The following is a 20,219-nucleotide window of genomic DNA, read 5'->3' as shown; positions in this document are numbered from 1 at the left end:
ATCAGCGATTGATTGAGTTGAGCGTTTGTACATTCTAAAGGCAACGTGCAGGTATGCAGCGTACATCAATTACATGAAGAGCTTAAGCTTCCTACTAAGATGTCTTAAAAGACGGCGCATTGCAGTGATTATTATTATTATTATTATTATTATTATTATTATTATTAGTAGTAGTAGTAGTAGTAGTAGTAGTAGTAGTAGTAGTAGTAGTAGTAGTAGTAGTAGTAGTAGTAATAGTAGTAAATTTACAGTCAGAAAAGAGCATTAATAGCGCAAAGGAATGAAGAACTGAGAGCTAGTTTTCATTGTGACAATGAGATTGAAGAGACGAAAGATGACACAAAAAAATGATCATTGAATCAGTAATGCAAAAGGAATTCATGAGACAAACTGAAAATAATTTTGTGAATAAAAACGGTAGCCGCCGCTCTCTGGTGTTGGAGATAAGTCGCATTATCAGAGTGTCCTCACACGCAGCGATAACGGCCTGCGGTATCGCCGCTGCACCCAGAAACACTGCACCCATAAATGAAACGGGTGTAGTCGCCCTATAAAAGCGTGAGCGATCTCTGTGAAAGCACAATCATTCGAAGGAGTTGCCAAGGCTTATCCAGCGCGCGCACAGACTTGAACCATCATGTCGTAGGCAGAAAATCCACTTTCAAAAGCTGATTGCTTCAACGCCCAGTTACGCGTCGACCATACTGCGTTCACGCCACCGTACATACGCTCGATAGAGAGAGAATTCAACGGGCGAAAAGGAGGTGAGCCTGTCGCCGTTTTCTCGGGTAATCAGCACCCGCTTTTGGGCTCGCCGAGAGCACACCGCTCCCACTTGAAACAGTGCTGCCTATTACGGGGCAGCCGGAGACAAACGACCACACGCACTGGCTCCCACTTGGCAGAACGGCAGGCACCACCAGTGTGCTGCAGAACCGGCGACGCGTACCAGGGAGCATCCCTCCAAGACTCGACTGAGGATGGAGAGAGTCTGGCGTATAACGGTTGTTTCTCGCTCGCGCAAACACATAAGAGAGAGACGCCGAGATGAACGGTGACGTCACGCTTAGCGGGCGAGTCAGTCACCTGGTCGGTCCGGGTAAGGGGGTCGGTGGTGCAGCCGGGTGCAGCAAAAGAACAAGTGCGGCAAAAAGGGGGCCACGCGACGAGGCAGCCCCTCCTCCTCTCCGGCCCCCTCGCTCCCCCACTCGAAGAAGGGAACAGGTCCTGAGGCCCTGCGTAGGCTGGGCGTCCCGCTTCCGAAGGACCGGTTGTCCGGATCACTCGAGCCGAGCGCGCTGCCGCCGGAGGAACCAAGCCGCCGCATCGCCCGTAGTGAGCGAGCCGCCGCGGACACTAGCGTCATCAGCCGCGCCGCACCGAGGAAGGGAATACCGCCGCCGCCGGACACTCCAGGAGTGGTACCACAGGAGCAGCGTCAGCAGCGCGTCGCTGGGAAAGATAGGGACATGGGCACCTGAGGTGCTCGGGGGTGCGCGCGTGTGTGTGTGTCTGTGTGAGCGCGCGACGGAGTCGTGCCGTCGCCGGTCTGAGCCCCTCACGACGAGAGCCATGGCGGCAACAGCTGCCAGCCGGCCACACCGGGTCCACTCGGCGAAGCTGCTGTCAACGCCGGTGCTCGTCCCGATGCTGCTGCTCGGATTCATTGCACTCGCGTCAGGTGAGTTCACGACGAGGGACGTAAAAGTGATGTACTAGTGCGTGGTTGAAAGCTATGGCCGCCTGTATGTGTGGTTCCAACTACCGGCCGCCTGTATGAGGTCGCAGAGTGGAAACGAGAACTATGTACGCTTCGGACAAGTGCCGGCCACCAGGCCGTGCTTGTTCGTTATCTCGTAACACCCTTTCCATCTTTTTATAGTTTATTCCCAGCTCTGTTAAGCGATCGTTTACACTATGAAGGACTGGTTCATCGAGAACGTCCTGCAATGAGAACGTATGCCATCGAGAAAGTTACTGGATTAAGCACATCAGTATGCGAACAAAAGAAGCAATAAAAAGCTAGGAGGCTACTGTAAGCGACGCATGGGATAAAACGTGTCCCCGTGGTTCGTTCGCTTGTTGGTTTCATGACTGGATTTGACTGCCAGTACTCTCACTGGGCACGCGCATCCGATTCACCGCCACCGAACGAGCCATTTCACTGTTTGTTTCGTTGGCGCGTGATGACCGCGGTGACAGCTGTGATGCGCGATGCGCTACGCACGACTGCAGCCACGTCTCTTGCCGGGGATGAAATCTGTACCTCTGTGTATAGGAACATCCGAAGAGTGAATTCTGTGCCCTGGCGTGCGACGCAAGCTTGTCACGGGAGTCGCTTTCCGGCTGGCTTCAATAGTAAGAGCCCCACGTCTCGTTATCCCAAAGTTTCCGTTTTCATTCTACGTCGTAGTGGTTAGTTTTGTTGCGTATCACTTAAAAACAAAGCAGTATTTGATGGAGTATTCAATACCAAAGCATTACACCTTTTCAATTTTCAGTTCACATCTTGCCTTTCTTTTCTTTTTGTTTAAGCGCTTGACTGACGAAAACAGCCGTGCTTTATAGACTACGCTGAGAGACAGTAGGAGAGTTCACCTACTGTTGACGATGCGCGATAAAGTAATGAACTGAATTTTGATAGACATTTCATACTTATTTGCTGTCCAAGGGTAGAGAGGATGACTAGCTATTTTCTTGAGGACGAGATGCCATATAAAGTTTCTGTCATCGCCGTAAAAGAACCTTTGCATATAATCTTGACATTACTGCCGGTATCATATTGGCTCACTATTCCTAAGAAATTAACGGATTTAGTAAAACTAAACTATACCTCATAAGGGCAACAACGTACTTTAAGTGTATTTCCAAAACTAATACCCCTCTCTAAAGGTATAGCCGCTTCAATTGGGAGTCTCTTGTTTGAGTGAGAGACAAGTACAAACGACGGAAGCGAAGGCACGTTAACCTAAACTAAGAGTTGTGGTTTGGTACCCTTCACTATGGAGAACAGGAACGATGCATTAGCTAGTCCGCTGCCATAGTTCTCACTAAGTTAAGCTCACCAACGCCGCCGGAGTCTTCAGGTGAGGGATCGCGATAGTTTCCCAGACGGGGAGAGTTCGTCGACTGGTAATGGCTAGACGTTGGGCAGCGAACGCTTGGGTGTGCCCTACTTTTTTTAAAGGACTCGCACTGACCCTCATGCACGAAAGTTGACGTGCGTTATAGCATGCGTGCCTCGTATACCCGCGTCAAGAGTACGGCACCGATGCAATCTACAGTTAGGTGCGCCTGCTGCGGCAAATAAACATGCCCAAGTGCGCGGTTACGTAAGGGAAAGGGTGAGCGGGACAACAATGAGAAGACGGCCCGCAAGCTCTGCTAAGTGTGACCCCGTTCTCAAGACCCGCGCTCGCCGAGAGTTCACCACGGTTTCGCCGTGACAGTGTTTTTTTTTGATAAGCGGTCAGTTGGAACTTCGAGGCACGTATTATGTAGGGACGCCCAGAAGAAAGCTCTTTGTATTCTCCGCCGCACTCGTCAGAAACAGCTGGGCCTCAATGTTTATTTTTTCTTTATCAAGCTAATTAGCGTATAGAAATGCAAGGCACTGTTGGTTGTATACAAATGTGCTGCAAATATTCGTCCCTGGAGTGTTTTGGGGAAAACGGCTTGGAGAAAACTTCGGCGTGTTGCGAATCGAAGGAGCCGAGATTCTCGTTCTCGGCTGGAGGTTAACCGGTCGCCTCGGAGGAAAGCAACTAGACCTGCGTACAGCGCAAACGCAGTAGACGCAAGGCCACCCGAGTCGCACTTGCTCGCCATAGCTACGTGGTACGAAAATCGCAACACTATAAGCGCTGCCCTGCTTCTCCCAACGGTGTATACGTCTTTATCGCGAGGGGACAGCGGTGTGTGCGTCGCGCTTGTGTGTGTCGTCTCTTTCTTTGTGGAGTGTCTGTGTTTGCGCTGTCAAAACACCTCTACAATACTTGTATAGGGCGCAAACGTTCATCAGTTATTGGGTTTTCATATTACTTAATCCGTTCTTAATTCACGTTTCTCGTTCGGTTTGTCCACTGGCTGGGCGATCGCGATATGACGCTGTTGCAATACTTTCTTACATTTGTGGTGAGCTATACGACAGCTGTACAAAGTGCCGGTGTGCTACGAGATGTCCGTATTATGGGAATGGTTACGCAAGCACGGAACCCTAAAACCTTTTCATTTATTTTTCTTACACGAGTAAGCTTCGAGACGTACATGCACAAGTGCATGGCAGTGGTGCACATACGTCCTTGAATAGTGCAGACGATCAGGTGGGCTTAGGATCTAATTTTGTGTGGCGTAGCTCAGTGTACAATCGCATTCATCTACGCTTGCGAGAAAGCCATCTATGTTCGCGTGGGTTGGGCAGTGGTTGCTGTTGTGCTTGCAGTCGTCCGACCGTAACTAGTAACACCTCTTAGTCGTATAACAGTAATCGATGTTGAGTACAGAGCAAACTGAGATTGCTTTACGTAAGCCTCACAGCACAGAAGAAGCGTATGCCTCGACCAGGTTGCGAGGTGTGTTGAACGAGTGAAACGTGCGCATAGACCAGTCAGAACCGGCCCCACGGGTCCGTGGCAGGAATCGTTAAAACTGAAAGCTGATTCCACTCTCCCACGACGTCAAGTCTCGGAATTCAGTATAAACATACGACCTCGCTCACGGAATGAACCTTACCTCTTCCTTCAAGGTCGTGCGAGGCTCCTATATAGTCCCCGACTTATCCAGTATACCGCCAATGGCGGCGAGGGCCTTCACAGACTGTTGCGCTGTTCGACAGCCTTACACACCGTGCGGCATTGCTGTTGCTCCCGTATTGCAGGAAGCACCGCCAACGCCTGGACGTCTCTGCACCATTATAGTACTATACAGCCCCCCCCCCCTCACACGCACACACGACACTTCGCGCGCGAGATGAGACCATGTATATGGCAGATACGACTTATCAGAAGGGCAATTTAAGGCTGAATTTCAGCTAGCAGCCCCATACGTAAGCCGGTAGATTTATCAGCATTATACAGGCGTTGTCTTAAAGCTGAGGTGGACCAATTTCCCGTTATTTGCATTCATGTCCCAGCTGTTGCATGCAACTGTCACTACCACTTTTTTTTTTAATTTCCTCGAAGCTTTCATGTTATTGCCTTACTCGGCGCAGTTCTTGAGCGTGGCACCTTATACGCGCACACATTTACATTCACGCTGTGAAAAAGCTAGACCAACAGATAGACAGTCAAAGAGAGAGATGGAGAGAAACAGGTAGTAACGGCTGTGGAGGTTTTACGTCCCAAAGCAGAATATTATTATTAGGGGACTAGTAGTGGAGGGGCTCCGGAAATTTCTACCACCCGGGGTAATCTAACGTGCGCCTAAATCTAAGCACACGGCCCTCAAGCGTTTTTTTTTTCCTCTATCGAATGCGGCAGCGTCTCGTATTTGACCCCGCGATGTTCGAGCCAACAGTCGTGTGCCATCACCTTTGAACCACCACAGCGGGTAGAGAGAAAGTGACCTGCAAGCGGCGGCGCAGTCGATGATTCAATCCACACGCCTACACTCTAAAAGAAAAGCGAGTAAAGAGGGTGTCTTTTTGTCCCACAACAATAATCGTCATCTATATTGCGTTCCATCCTTGTGCTATCGCGCCGTGCCCGGTACATTCGGGTCCCGATCGACATGCCCATTATCAGGGTTACATTGCATTCTCGATAGGAAAGTGGCAAGCGCCGAGTTTTCAAGAAAGGAAGCGCACGCAAGCCGGATGACGATTATTGTTGTGGGACAAAAAGACACCCTTTTTACTCGATATTTTTTTAGAGTGTATGTTTCAAACTTTTTCCTCGTAATACACACCTTTCATCTGTGAACGTTGTCAGTCACGTACCAAACTGGCCCTTTTTTTCCTTCTTTTTTTCTTTGGTCGTTGTTTTGTTTCGTCCACGCTGTCACGTCCATTTCGTGCCCTAAATCGTTCCGAGTGCCCTATAGTGATGCCGCCGGGGTGGCCGACCGCTTTTCTCTTTATCTTTCTTTTTCTTCACGTCTTGCCACCTCGAGTCATCGTCCGGCATCAACGCGTGCAGGAGCTTGTTAAAGCGCGACGCGCAGCGACCGACATATCGCGAACCTCGCCGCTTCGGGCAGCAAAGGCGAGAATGGAGAACGCGCCGCCGTGGCTGTGTTTGTGCGCGCGCGTGCGTGTGCGGCTGCACCGAGCGAAATTTTGAGGCCAGCGAACGTGAGGCAGTTAGCGGCAGCGGCTGATATTGTTTCTACTGCACCTCAGATAAACACGCACTGGGCTAAATTCGGTCTGTTGCACTCGCGTTTAGCTAACAGAGTGTTTTAGCAACTCTGGCTCAACGTGTGGAAAGTACGGAAACGTCGTACCACCGTAGTCGGCGAGTGGGTTTCTTTTTTATTTTAATATTTAGCCACGCGGGTTGCTCATCGCGCACAAAAAAACCTTTGATATGATCGAATTGGCTGGTAGAACTTTTTCGGACTAAAGGAATTGCGTGTACACTACGACGATACAGTATTACCTTACGTATATGTAGCAGTCGCGGTAAACCACGACTGCTAAAAGTACTAACTAGCTGGAAACTGTGTAGGACCTGCGACATTGAGCACGGTTTCTTTTCTTCGTGGAGCTTTCTGACAGTGTTACTGTCCGCTCAATATTGTTCATATGCCAGAGTGAAATATATCTCAAATATCTTCTCGTTCAAGTATTCGAAATTCGTTATATATATTTTGGTTATTATACATTTTGATGTGAGATGATGGTCATAATTTTGAGGAAATAAATCTTTACTTCGTCATTGCCAAAGATGCTTTTCAGTGTGTAAAAACAATTGTGTTGTGAGTAGTTTGGATATTTTCTATTGCGCTAGCTGTTTCACATTGTTCTATTAATCGCGATACCTGCAAGCTGCTAACTCTGCTGATTTGTTGAGGTAAAGATTTTATTCAGCAAGATCACATGCTCCAATTGTTTTAATTCGTCACTGTAATTGCTTTGCAGAAGTAGTAATTTATTAAAAAATAGGTGCTGCATTTTGAGAATGGTGCTCAACGGGCGTAAGAAAGAATATGCATTTTTCCACATTTTCGTTCTCTCATCCAATGGCAAAGTTTTTTAACAGCTACAGTCGCTGAAGCCACATTTCAAGAACTCTCCTTGTTGAAGCGTTGGCTCTAAAGAGCGACTGTTGAAAACTTTTTCATCTGACCAAGCTTTCAACTTTCCCTGAACTTGCATCTTACTTGGCTTTCTCACACCCGCAACTCGTACGACGTTTAGGTGAGTGGTTTCAGACATGTTGGCCTACGCTCGTTCCATAATGACTACGAAATGGCCCGTTTTAATGTTTCGTTGTGAAATATATACAACCAGAATGACCACGCCACTTCTGTGAGAACATAATGAGAGAAAGACATATCATTTATCGCGAATAATAATTGTCCGTGTTTTATGTCGTAAAATTACCGTATCATGAGGAGGGGTGCCACAGTAAAGGGCTCCCGCAATTTGGAGAATTCAGATGTCTTCAACTTTCACCTTAATAAAAAATACGTGGCCCTAAAGGATTTCGCATTCATCGACACAGTGCGTCGTGGTTGTTTCTGGATCAGGTGGCCACGGGCTGCACATGGATTACGTCACGTGCGGGACATACTCTCTACGTGCGTAGATTTCACTAAGTATCCACAAAGCTGCGAAAAACAAAAGAAAAGAACGTGAAGTTCCACATCTTGAGTGGAACTTCAGAGGCTGCACCCGACTGTCACCACGGTGGCGCGGAGCAGCCGGCGTTCCCCGCGGACACCTTTTCTTTCGAGGCCGGGCTCCAAATTGCTTTCGAGGTCGTTTTCGGCCTCCCCGTCGTTTTCCTTGTCTCACGGCACGGCGAGTAATGAGCCCATAATAGCTTCGCCGCCGCCGCCGTACAGCCGCGTCGGTGGCGGTTTGTGTACGGTAAGTACGTCTCCACAGCCTGGCACCGCTGAGAGCACGCGTTTCGTACGCAAAGAAGAGGGCAAAGCTCTCACGCATCGTCGTACGCACGCACACTGGGCGAGAGGAGACCGATGGATCTTAAACGAAGTCGCTAAGTGAAAGATAAGTATGTAAGACGTTACGAGGAAACTGAGACCGCAATAAGATCACCCGAAAAAAAGAGAAAAAATGACAAAACAGGTAGTGTGATGCTATACTTCCCCTCGCTCTAACTGTCCCAGGAGGGAAGAGGTGAAGGGGTTTGTCATGAAGGAACAGCTCTGCGAACGCCGGTGCGAAACGCCCATCGTCTACTGGAGTTCTTGGCTTGGTATATGGTTTCGTTCATCAACTGTAGCGAGGGGTCGACGCGACACATATATCTTCGCCTTGTGTCCGTATACGAAGACCTTGCGATGCTGGGAAATGCATATAGGATAAAGAAAACAAGCCGAGATGCCGAGTGCCACGAACCGTTAATGACGTTAACGCCGTTCGGCCGCTGCATTCGAAGGACGGAAGCGGCTGATCCCTTCCGGTGTCCCTTTAGAGGACACTCGGGGCACGGCCCATAGTGCAGCTTTAATGCGCGGCATTCCCAAAGTGGACGACGGCTAATTGCACCAGCGGGAGTCGAGGAGACACCGATCGCCTAATTGGGCCGCCGCGTTCGATTGGCCGCACGGGAGAGGCGTACTTGTGAGTGTATGAACTTGTTCTCTAAAACAAGCACTACACCCCACGAGATCACTGAAACGAGGCCTGGCCAGTATACAACATTCCTCTATAAAACATATCCGGTTTGTGTTCCTTGGTTCGGTATGCGATGTGAAGCATTGTTGTGCCGTCGCACCCATGTGAGCGAATGGACTGACAACACAAACAAAGAAGCGTGTAATTTCTTGTGTATTTACAACGAACCCACTACTAGCCATGGTGCACCACTGCCCCTCGAAAGTGCTGAGTTGCGAATGATTAATTTCGGAGATTCGATCTCACTGCACGTTCCATCGAAGAGTCCCACCTTAGCTATGAAGCTATTACCTCAAATAGTGAGACGATTAGGGCTTCCCGTGAGTGCCGTAACTATGCATATTGAAGCGGAGAAATATGTGATTTGCGCTTCGTAATCGTACATTGGCATTGAGTATTTTGAAGAAGTTTTCTCCCTACGTTTCTCGCGTGGAAACGTCGGACAGAAATGTTTTTTGTTGCTGTTTTTCCTTGCGTAATAATACGTACGGGGCACAAAGGATGACGTGACACCACCTTTTAGTCTATTGCCATATCAATTTGGACACCCTGCCAGTGCACCTCACAATTACTCCGCATCGGAAATAAGTCGCGCGCGGTGAAGCAGGGGTACTCAGAGGTTGCGGGTTTTATCCCAGCCACGACGGTCGCATGGCAGAAGCCCATGCATGTACTGTGCGATGCGAGTGCGCAATAGAAACACTTGATGGTCGAAATTTCCAGGGGCCCTCTACGGCAACTCTCATAATCATTCCGTGGTTTAGGACGTAAAACCTCAGGTATTACTCGGGACACCCATTCAACAGCCTTGTACAGGAAAGTAACCGTAATCGCATTCAGGCCCCACTGAACAACATCCCGTATTGTTCACCGACGCAACATGTGAGCACTGGCACGGAGGAAAAGCCCTGGGGCGATTCAGTAAAATATTTCAAATAAATATTCTTCTAAGCTACGCACAAAATTATATGTATATATATATATATATATATATATATATATATATATATATATATATATATATATATATATATATATATATATATATATATATATATATATATATATATATATATATAACAAATACATAAGTTCTGCTTTGGCATTACGCTGCCTGATGAATAAAGTGACCAGAAGTTTCGTGGGGTGCAAGACCTACTGTTGCTATTGGAATCTCGACGATGCGATATTACGTTCCATCTGGGTTTGTAGTCTCCTGTGATACCCGCCTGCTTCGTGCGTAGGAGGCATTCCGATATGGTCGACGAACGCAGAAAAACTCTTCTTTTGTGTTGTTGTTGTTGTTGGCAAGCCCGTGTCCAGCTAGTCACATTCCGGCTCCCTAAGAAGCACGAAAAACTTGAAAAAAAAATAGCGGTTGCAACTTGTCGACAGTGTCCCAAGCCGGATTGGCTTGCGTCGGCGCGAAGTGTGTTTCTTCATGCATGCCAGGGGGATTAATTGGGTCGCAGGGCACGTCTCGCGTTTTCCACTCTGCCGTCATGCATACTTTCTCATGCAGTAGTGTAAAACAATGAGACACACAGAGAAGAAAAAAATGAGGCTACTTTTCAAGCCTGCTTGGTGTGTACCGCTCCGCGATATAGTCGTCGCGGAGTGGCAGTGCGTTCGTGACTCGGGCGTTGGAGACAAGGGGAAAACGACAACATCATACGCGCGCACGACCTGCAGAAGAAGAAAAAATAAAGTAAAACAAATAGAAGTGCGTCTGTAAGGCGTTCACACCGCGTGTGGTTACGACTTTTTCCTCAAAAGGCCAGCGCCGCCAAATGGAATGACATTTGCGGTATGCACTCTCACTGGGCAAACTAATCGAGTTTGCCGTGCGAGACTGGCACACGTGAATTTCTTTTGGTCTTTCAGAAAGCTGTCCATTGCTCCTATTTTCATTTTGCTGCAGTCGAGGCTACTGGAGCCTGGTTGGGACATTAAATTTTTTGAACTTTTGAAATATACTGTATACTTTAGTACTAAACAGCAGCATTCTATTGCACAACTTCTTGATTAGTAGTGCCAGGTTAGGAGTGTAGCTATATAACTATAATTTTAAGAGCTTAGGGAGATCAATTCTACTTTCCTCGCCGCTTTGCTACAACACTATGCCAAGCCATGTCCCATTGCCCCTTATTGGAGCTCCTTCTAGCAAGAAGAACTCTACAAAGTTCCCGTTAGCAACATGTGCGCATATGTAACTGGGCGCCGAAACTTGATAGTTCGCTGCTGAATTTAGAGTTAGGCAATGTTTCTGGACATCACTGTTCCATCACTCATGCTTGCGTCCAACGTTAGCGTTCTTTCATAAGGGATCCACTGCTGATTGCTGCTCATTAGACAAATGCGATCTGCACTTACGTTCGTCTTTACGTAACATTTATATGGACGATTTTCACACGACGGAACGGATGCTGCTTCTGACAATACCAATACGCATACATGCTTGCTGTAATATCGTTAATTTACGGCAGCATTTATATTCTTTTGCATCTTGAAGGGTACTATTTCTATCGGACTGTCAGTGCTAACAATTTCTAGCTGTGTAAGTATCGCGCTGTTGATGGGTTTTTTGCCTGCGCTGCTTGCCTGAGTGTTAAGCCACAAGATGGCGGCCGTGGTGTCAGTGGACACTATCGTGCTGTCCTTAAAACAGGGACACTCCACTGGTGCCCTTATTAAACTCTTGCTCTATTGATACTTCACTGCTTTTTAATTTGCCTATCTGATTTTGCGATGGAAGATGAGGATCAAAGCGTTGGCGGCTTTGAGTCCCGCATTCCTAAGACCCGGAAAGTGACTGGGCGAAACGGAACGAAACGAGATAATAACACCACCCACCGCGAGGCTCGAACGATTTCTCGCGCTGCTGCTCCGCTTCTGATACTGTCAGTTGAAACAGGAACAAAGTGCTTGATAGGCAAAGCCGGAAAAAAAAAATGCGGAGGTATAGACTTCGTCCGCGCATTTTTTTTTCTTTTGTTCCATCCTTACTCTATCTAAGCGACGCTATGTGGACGCAGACGAATCGGACATGCAGCTCCTATTCGACTGCCATTCCATTGCCGACAAGCTTGGGTGTGCTACTTTCTTTTCCCATCGCCCATTGAACGTCGAGGAAAATGATATCACATTTTACCGGTTGCACTACTCCGCCATCTGCGCACTGAAATAGACGGCCGTAGAGATTTTGAACGAGAACGCGCGAACAAACAACGAAAAAGGGTTGCTACTACCACTGCCACATCCGTCATGGTCCGGGACAGGTTGCGGCAAAAAGGGCGGCTGCCGAATCGCCGCCATATTCTGACAGTTTTTCCCCCTCTCCTCCCGCTAGGCACGATGCCGCGCAAGGCTTCCAAGGCTTTCCCGGTGCCGTCGATATGGCCGACGTCACCTTGAATCTGTCTACGTGAACAGAAGGTCTAGGCGCTTCACTGTTGCTGGACCACCGGTGAATGTATACAGATAGACAGACATTCGCGGTGATTCGAAGGGTTTCCCGAGAACTCCCCTATAATTCAGCTTGCTATCAGACCACGCTCTTAGGCGTCCTTCAGGTTGGTTTGTACTGCACATCCTCGTGCGCGAGTCGTTCACTGTCGTGTCACCTGCTTGTCCCGTACGGGCGAAAAAGAGCAAGACGAGGAAGAAAGAAAGCGAGCGTCGCTTCGGAGACGAGACGTATCGAAGGGTATACGGTCGCGTATCGAACGCTCAAAACATCCCGTGCGGGGTGCTGCTTCTCGAGCGTGCCTCCTATCCGGCTGTGGGACGCCTATAAATACCGTATACCACACAGGACAAGGCGCATCAGCACCGAAGAAGCCGCACCGATATATTTCGGGAACGCACAGACACTTACTTCCTACATAGCGGAGCTTCAGGATGAGCGGCGCGCGCGCCTTGGCCGTCGTGCATGGCCCCGAGCATCTTTCTGCCGGGCCGCTTGACTCCTCCGCGGCTTCCCTCATTTCTGATTTGGTGCGGTCGTGCTCATTTCTGCCGTTCCTTTGCCCGTCTTCCGTTCTTTTATTTTTCTTTTTTTTTCGGAGGAACGACCCGTTCTCGCGGGCTTTCTGCGGCCGGGTCACACAGACACAAACGGCGCCGAGAGAAGCGAACCGTGCAGGCTCCCAAGCGAGCCGTGATGGGGTAGAACCTCAACAACGCCGCTGTGGCGGCGGCCGTGCGGTTGGCACGGGACATGTAAACATTGGCAAGTGTGTGTATGTATGTGCGCGTGTGTTCGCTTCAACGTCCGTGCGGAATTCACTACCAGCGCACCCAACGTTGTGGCATCCTTAAGCGTGAACTGCGATGATGACTGTAGAGAGAAATAATCGTTCTGCGCGATCGTGCAGACGAACAGCGTATGTGTACCACAGCGTGAATGAGAACTTACCTAAGATTTTTGTAAGCAGTAATTATTTAACAGTTCTGAATTACGATGATTGGAAGGAATGCAGATGTCTCTGTACCTTCTTGTGGAGGACTACACACTAAACAAAAATGACCTGAAATAACCTCAAAAACTGGGTAAACCATTTGTCCTCTAGCGCACTACCTTTCCTGGGTTTTTTTTACCACCTACTACCGAGGTAAAAATTTACTCTCGTGCTAACTGAGTTTTTGAACGTAGGGAGAGTAGTAAATATTTACCCCAGTGAGGTTTTCAGCGAGTATAGAGAGAGTAAATTTTTACTACCTTCACAAGGTTTTTGAGGTGATTACTGGGAGTTATTTCTGGTGGTAAAAAAAAAAAATTGACGGGTGCATTCGCCCAGAGACGACCAATTTATTGAATAACAGAATTGATTGAATTTATTGAATGGCAGAATTGGTGACACATAGATTCACATAGAAACAAACACGCATACACAACAAATGCAGAATAATACACCACTAGAACAGACCGCACGCGTTTCTCTACTACACTTCGACAATCCGGTATATATATAGGCACGACTTTTTGACCGGCCATGTAGTACCGGTAGGAGAGCTCTTTTTTTGCATCGATTAACAACAACGCTTGAAGGTGCAAGCGTAAGCTTCAGGTGGGCTGCAGGGCACTAAATGTCACACCGACTTTTTATTATAAATCTACACGATCTCACCTTTTTGATTATCCAATAATTGCTTGGCACACCGGGCTCTTTGCCCCACCCGTGTTAGCACTGCTGATGCACAAGTCCATAAAATATACCTAAGTACGCACAAAGCATGGTAGCTCAATGATTTTCATTGAGCGACGTTGCACAAACACAGTAGCAGCACGTATTCATCACAACGGGCGTAGAAGAGCGGTCCACGCCTGCATACAAGCTGCTTACCGATGGCGTTCTAGGCCTTTTCGAGGAGCACGGCTATTCGATGAAACACAGCTGGCGATCACAGAACACATATCCTGTGTGAATTTCGTCGTCATTTCAGACACAAATGAACACGTGACCGCTATCTTGCGCGGACGGGGCGGTGTATGCATACTTCCAACGAAAGACCACCATCCGGGCAGGTCCGGGTTTTCTTCGTGCTCACCGGCCGCCACTTGTTGGTTCCGTCTGCCTCTAATCGGATTCGTGCTACATGTTTGAGAACAGTTGGTGCATGAGGTGGGCAATTCGGGCAGCACTTTACTCCTGCAGACATCGCCTACTGTGGAACAAAATATATGCGATGCTTCTTTCACCTGCCACGGCGACACACTCCCACTGGTCACTGGTGGCCGCGGCTCGGTGCCGACGACAGAGTGAAGCATTTTGCTTATTGCTTCTCCAGCAGGCAAGCACAGACGATGGCACCAGATTGATTTTGTTACCACTGGCAGATCTAGAGATATCCGCGAACTGGAGATATCTGCGACGTGCAGGTTCGGAGGCGCTCGGAAGAGCACGGTCGCTCGATGATCTAGGAAACACGTGAGATCCATCAGCCCAACCAGACACACAGATACCGAGCTTCTTGCACTGTCTGTCTCCAAAGCCACCGCCGAGCAAAAGCAACAATTTGCGAAAATATGCAGGACAACTTTCCACAGCAGGTTTTCTTTTTTTTTTTCTCTTTTGAGAGCCCCCCCCCCCCCCCCGTCTTTTTTTTCTTTCGTTCAAAGGATGCTGTTTTCGCTTATTGTGCTTATGCTGCCCCCAGTTCCAGTAAAAGTGCGCTGACTCGAGGTCAGTCCAGAGGCACGGCGATGCAAAAAAAAAAACAAAAAGAAAACATCTGTGGGCTTCGCGTACGTTCAGTATTCACTGAGAGCGTCACCGAGGGGGTATGGGGCAAGAGCCACCGAAGCAGCTGCACCTTGCAGTCACGTGGTAATAAACTCTGAAACGCAGGTTAAAAATCACGTGATAGAAAACTCCCTAAGTGGTAAAACTGGATTTTGACATCCTTTTACTACTTGCCTGAGAGGTGGTGGTAAAACTATGTCATGTACCATCTTTTACTCCTACGCGAGGTAGTAATTTTAAACGCGAGGGAGTTTTCAGAGGTCATGAGCCGGAAAAACCCCAAACTCGGATAGTTTTTGCTTACAGTGTAGTTGTTAGGGTGTCTGACTGCTCGCCCAAAGGTCGCGGGATCGAATCTCGGCCGCACAGGCCGCATTTCGTTTGTGCAAAATTATAGAGCCGAGTGAGTTTATTTAGGTTCGCTTTAAAGGATGCTATAGGGTGTAAAATTTCCGTAATCCTCAACTATAGTTGAGTCGTACAAGTACCTAAACCACGACATGATGATGAGAGATACCATATATGGTATCTCTCATCATCATGTCGTGGTTTAGGGACTTATACGACTCTAACAGTTAACGTGTCTCTGTTTAACGCTACTGTACTTAAAGTTAAAGCACTGAAATACCTGTATTCTGTTGCGTTTACAACGCGGTTGTTTGTTATGCTCTGTGCAGGGCACGGGAGGTTTATTGCGCAGCGCACTGAACACGCGTTTTGCCGGCTTCGGAAGCATACTGCACCGCTTTAGCGAGACATGGTGCAGTTGTATGGCCAGACTCCGCTTTATAGTTGGCTTGACTTGACTTGGCAGTGTGTGTAGCCACGCTGCAGCGTACTCACACACATACAAGCACCGGTTGTAGAACACAAACGGGGGAGGATCCGTCGCCGCGCCGTCGTGACTTGCGGCCGGTTTGCGGACCTCGCCACGGTGTACCGGACCGGCCGCTTACGACTTTCCTAACCCAGAGACTCACATATACCCGTTTCTTTGCACTGCGGCCTCTTTCTAGCGGGTAATCGCGCCATGCATCTGATCCACCCTCTCCACATTTTGCCGTTAGAGTACGGCAACGACGATAAAACGGGAAGAACTCAAAGAGCCGACCAGCAAAGGATGGGTCGCATGTGCGTGAACGATGCGATACGGCTGTAGTTGCAGTGCTCGCGTGGCCAGTTGTTATTTTTGGCGTGCGACACGGCATTGCCCACGACCTCCCAGGCTGCATTGCAACCGACGAGAAGCTAATCTCACTACAAAGCTCTGATGCTCCTCCTAAATAGCTACAATGTGGCTAACTCGAAGTTATACGAAGTGATCGTTTATCGGCTCCTAAAATGCACGTCCCGCTTCCAGAAGTCGATAAACGCATGAACGGAATTCCAGAAGCCGATTCCTGAAGCTTTTGTTTATTTCGAGAAATCAATTCACGATTCCACAATTTACACAATTCATGATTCCAAAAGTCGATTCACACGATTCCAGAAACGTCTTCTCTTCGTGACAAACGTGCACGCAAGAAAAGTCAAGCATTCAAAGCGTTAGGGGGCTTCAAATGCAAAAGAAACGAAGTGCAAAAGCAGCTCTGTTCAACATATATTAAACTAGTTGCTCGTAACGGCACAATTTGACGTATAGTGCGAAGCCGCGAAGTTTCAGATCAGGTTGGGACTCGGTTAATGCAGGCGCTATGTTTGCGTCATAATATGTCATAAATTAATAAAGAATGAGCCATATATATTCAAGTCTCTTTGTATAATAATGTGGAGATGCAATTTTATTCTTTCTTATTGCATCGTTTTGAGTGTGCTCGCTGACTGAGACAGCTCTTACAAAAAGCAGATACCTCTTGCAGGTATAATATGTAAACTGTAGAAGGACTGACAGCTATTGGCCAATTGGTGACAGTACTTGAACTTGAAGCACTGCGGTTCGTCTTTTATTCTCTTGTGTCCAAAACGTCGTGCGCTGTGTTGGTCAAACAATTAGGTAACGCCTGCTTAGAAAGTTAAACTGGCCATTTAATATTGGCTGATCGGTAATATTAATGCGCATTAAGCTTACACACACGAGAAAAACTCGTGAACCACGAGAAAGCTGCGTGGGCGTTGCTGGGTTCTACGTTTGTAAAAGTGGTAGCACATCTCATAGTGAACTTCCATAAAAAGAAATGGGTAAAGACAATATCTGGGAACAAGATACAGTACAATAGTTTACTGTATACTATACAAATACATTAGAATGTATTACGATACCGTAAAATACAATACAACGCATGATAAAAGAGGATAAGCGCGAAGAAAGGGACACAAGAGTGCAGATCAAGACATCACTTCTCATGTGTCCGTGTCTGCACGTCCACTTTCTTTAATCGAAAACCCAAATAGACTAGCCCGTGTTTCAATAGAGGAAAATATAGTAAATGCAATGCAATATAGCGAAAGACAGTATTTGGTAGCAGGGTAGCAGGATATATAGAAGGATGTTAGACTTTGGGTAACTTGCTCAACTAATTCGTCGTCGTGCTCTAACACAGTTCAGTCTAAGCCTGAAAAGGCTGTAGCAGAGAAGGAAATCATACGCAACAGGATGAGCGCTAAATTTACAACTTGTGAAGCAAAACAAGATCATGATGTACCTACTTGTCGAAACTGCCGTACTTGTCCCTCAACCTGCATTCAACAGCAGTTCCCCAGTTTCGTGTGGAGGAATGCGAGTTCACGCGCATATTATCGCATGCTCGCTTTAACATATCTATTGTCCAGGCCACTGGAGCCTCTGAACAGAAGGGAGAGTGCGAGGAACAGGTCTTCGTCCGTCTTTTCGCTTCGTACGTCAAACTAGCCGGGCGCGCGAGGTCGAGAACTTGCACGCCTTGGCGCGTCCTGCAGCGCTCAGCGAGGAGCACAAGCCAGGTAGCTGCGCAGCGGGAATGGCGGCGTGTTTGAAAGGACCTGCTGGGAAGCTCGGGCGAATCTAAGATTGCCGCGGCGAACGTGCAAGCACGAACAGGCGGAGGCGTTGAATCGCGTCACATACACGCGCGCAGCGATTCGCGCACTTTTCTTCTTTAGGTACACGGTCGCCAGCTGCTGTCGAGTTCATGCTCGCCTTCCCACAGCTCTCTTTTATCTCCGAAGTGAAGAATGAGAGTACCGACGCGTTCTATAAAGAATTAGGGGTGAGGTGCTCGCGATTCTCGATATTCGCTCTCGGAGGCGAGAGGATGGGAGCGAGAGCTTGACCGGCCGGCAAATCACCTCAGCTACAACGAGCGCACGAGTAAGCAAAAAAACGAAAGACTAGACAACTGACACGCTCCGCTGGCCCGTAGCGCTGGACGCTCCTGTCCTGGGTCGTATTTTCTTAAGTTTTCTTTTTCTCGGCGTATGCTTCTAAAGAATTGCTGAGCGGGGCTGGCTGACTGACCTTGAGGGAGTGCTCGCGCACAGCGCATCGTCCCGAACCGTGAAGCGGGTTGCGCCGGTTTAGGAGAGCAGCGGCAGCCACCTCGAAGTCGGGGAGTTGCCTCGGAAGGGACGCACCTCCGCCGTCTCGGCGGCCGCTTCGGACACGCGAGCTGAGTTTACGGCGTCTCGCTTGCTTCCTGAACTCGAGCACCCCTCCCTCGCCCGGAGGTGCGCGCAGGTCGGATCGCCCCGGGTGGACCGGCCAAGCCCCTGTCTGCTCTCCCCCTTCCCGCGCTTGACTTCCTTCATCCATCCATTGTTGTCGGTGCTCCGCCAAGGAATCGGGAATGAGAGGCACTGTTACGGGGCGCGAGCATGTGCCGTCATTGCGTCACGCGACAGACCACGTCGTTTAACGGGCTAAGGTTAAAGGAGGGTGACTGGTTACGTTTAGTTCTTTGAGCATGTTAACGGCCCGTCTAGAAGGTATGGCGCGTTTGTTATGCGTGACCAAGAAACACCGCACACTTATAATGGCGTTTGCAATATACACGATCGGGTTACACAATTGCAGTTGATTGATGGACAAGCAGTTTTCGTCACTGCTGACTACCATACTGCTGACAAGGTCTTGGTGAATGTAGTACGTGAAAGCGTAGCCATTAGCTAAAGCACATACTTACACAATTGTCCAAAATGCGCGTTTTAAGCTTGATTCGCCGTGATGTAACTGGTACAAGAGGCAGGTACCAGACCAGTCTTTGTACCAGACCGGTCTTTCTTCGGAGCGCACTTAAGGAGAAAAAGCTATATCAGGAAGGCTACGCCACCATACCTGATTTGATAGTATTTTTACGTCTTTTTTGTTTGTTTTCCTTTAGCAAGAATCGATTACGCAATAGTGAGCGAAAGCGTTCCAAAATTTTCACCTGGTTACGTTATAAATGTTCACTTGTAGTTATTATTCGGTTTTTCTCCTTTTTGTATTGTTCTGTGGACCTAGGCAAGTATATTTTCATGCTCCTTATATATCCTCCATCCGACTGTGACAATATATGGTACGTTACAGCGGAACTGACCCTGCAAATTAAAGGCGGCACCAGCTGCCGTATTTCACGTCTGCGCCCTACCAGGCTTTTCGTCACAGCGCAAAATGCCTCTTCACATTTCAGGCAGCTTAACTGTACGTCTATAATCTAACTAACCATGTGCGACCACAGGATGGCACAGGTTTTTCTTCCGTCTGTCGTGAAGTTTTGCATGCGCATATTGGCGACAAATACGCAGAGGGAACTAAGTTCACACCCTTACGAACGCGGCGTTTTCCTCATGCATCGCCCGTCGTCGTTGAAAGCAACACGTAGGAAAATATTTGTCGCATATATAATGTCCGGAACACCACCGTCTGGATGCGCGAGAAATTCCGTATATGCAGACACCGAAGAGCACAACATAACACGGCGAGTAAGGCGACCGCAACCAGTGTGTAATGAGGTTAGCTTTAAAAGAGGCACTGCTGAAGCTCCTCATTTCTAATTCAGCAGGGAAGTATATTCCTTGAACGCCCATGTTCATGACACTATTGTGCATGCACGAGTTCTCTTTTAAAACAAAAAAAAACAAAAAATGTGTGTGTGTGGGGGGTGGGGGGGGGGAACGTAGTAACAGAGTGGGATGCTAGTGAGAAGTGCGAGTGCTCTACATAGTGCACTGTTTTCGTTTTCGTTGAAGAAGCTTAAAATTTAAATAAATAT

The 20,219-nt window shown here is 48.2% G+C and overlaps 1 protein-coding gene across 6 annotated transcripts in view; it reads left to right on the top strand.

Moving 5' to 3' along the window:
* The first annotated feature begins 1,032 nt into the window (after window positions 1–1,032).
* Window positions 1,033–20,219, top strand: part of LOC119172276 (uncharacterized) — a 229,066-nt gene continuing 209,879 nt past the window's right edge. For all 6 annotated transcript variants that reach the window (XM_075884401.1, XM_075884400.1, XM_075884399.1 and 3 more), the window contains exon 1: window positions 1,033–1,681. In XM_075884401.1, the coding sequence (XP_075740516.1) occupies window positions 1,048–1,681 (634 nt within the window). In that variant the 5' untranslated portion in view covers window positions 1,033–1,047. The remainder of the gene's footprint in view (window positions 1,682–20,219) is intronic.

The sequence above is a fragment of the Rhipicephalus microplus genome, unplaced genomic scaffold (genome assembly GCF_043290135.1).
Source record: "Rhipicephalus microplus isolate Deutch F79 unplaced genomic scaffold, USDA_Rmic scaffold_32, whole genome shotgun sequence".
Lineage (NCBI taxonomy): Eukaryota > Metazoa > Arthropoda > Arachnida > Ixodida > Ixodidae > Rhipicephalus > Rhipicephalus microplus.
This window is presented reverse-complemented; position numbering and strand designations above follow the sequence as displayed.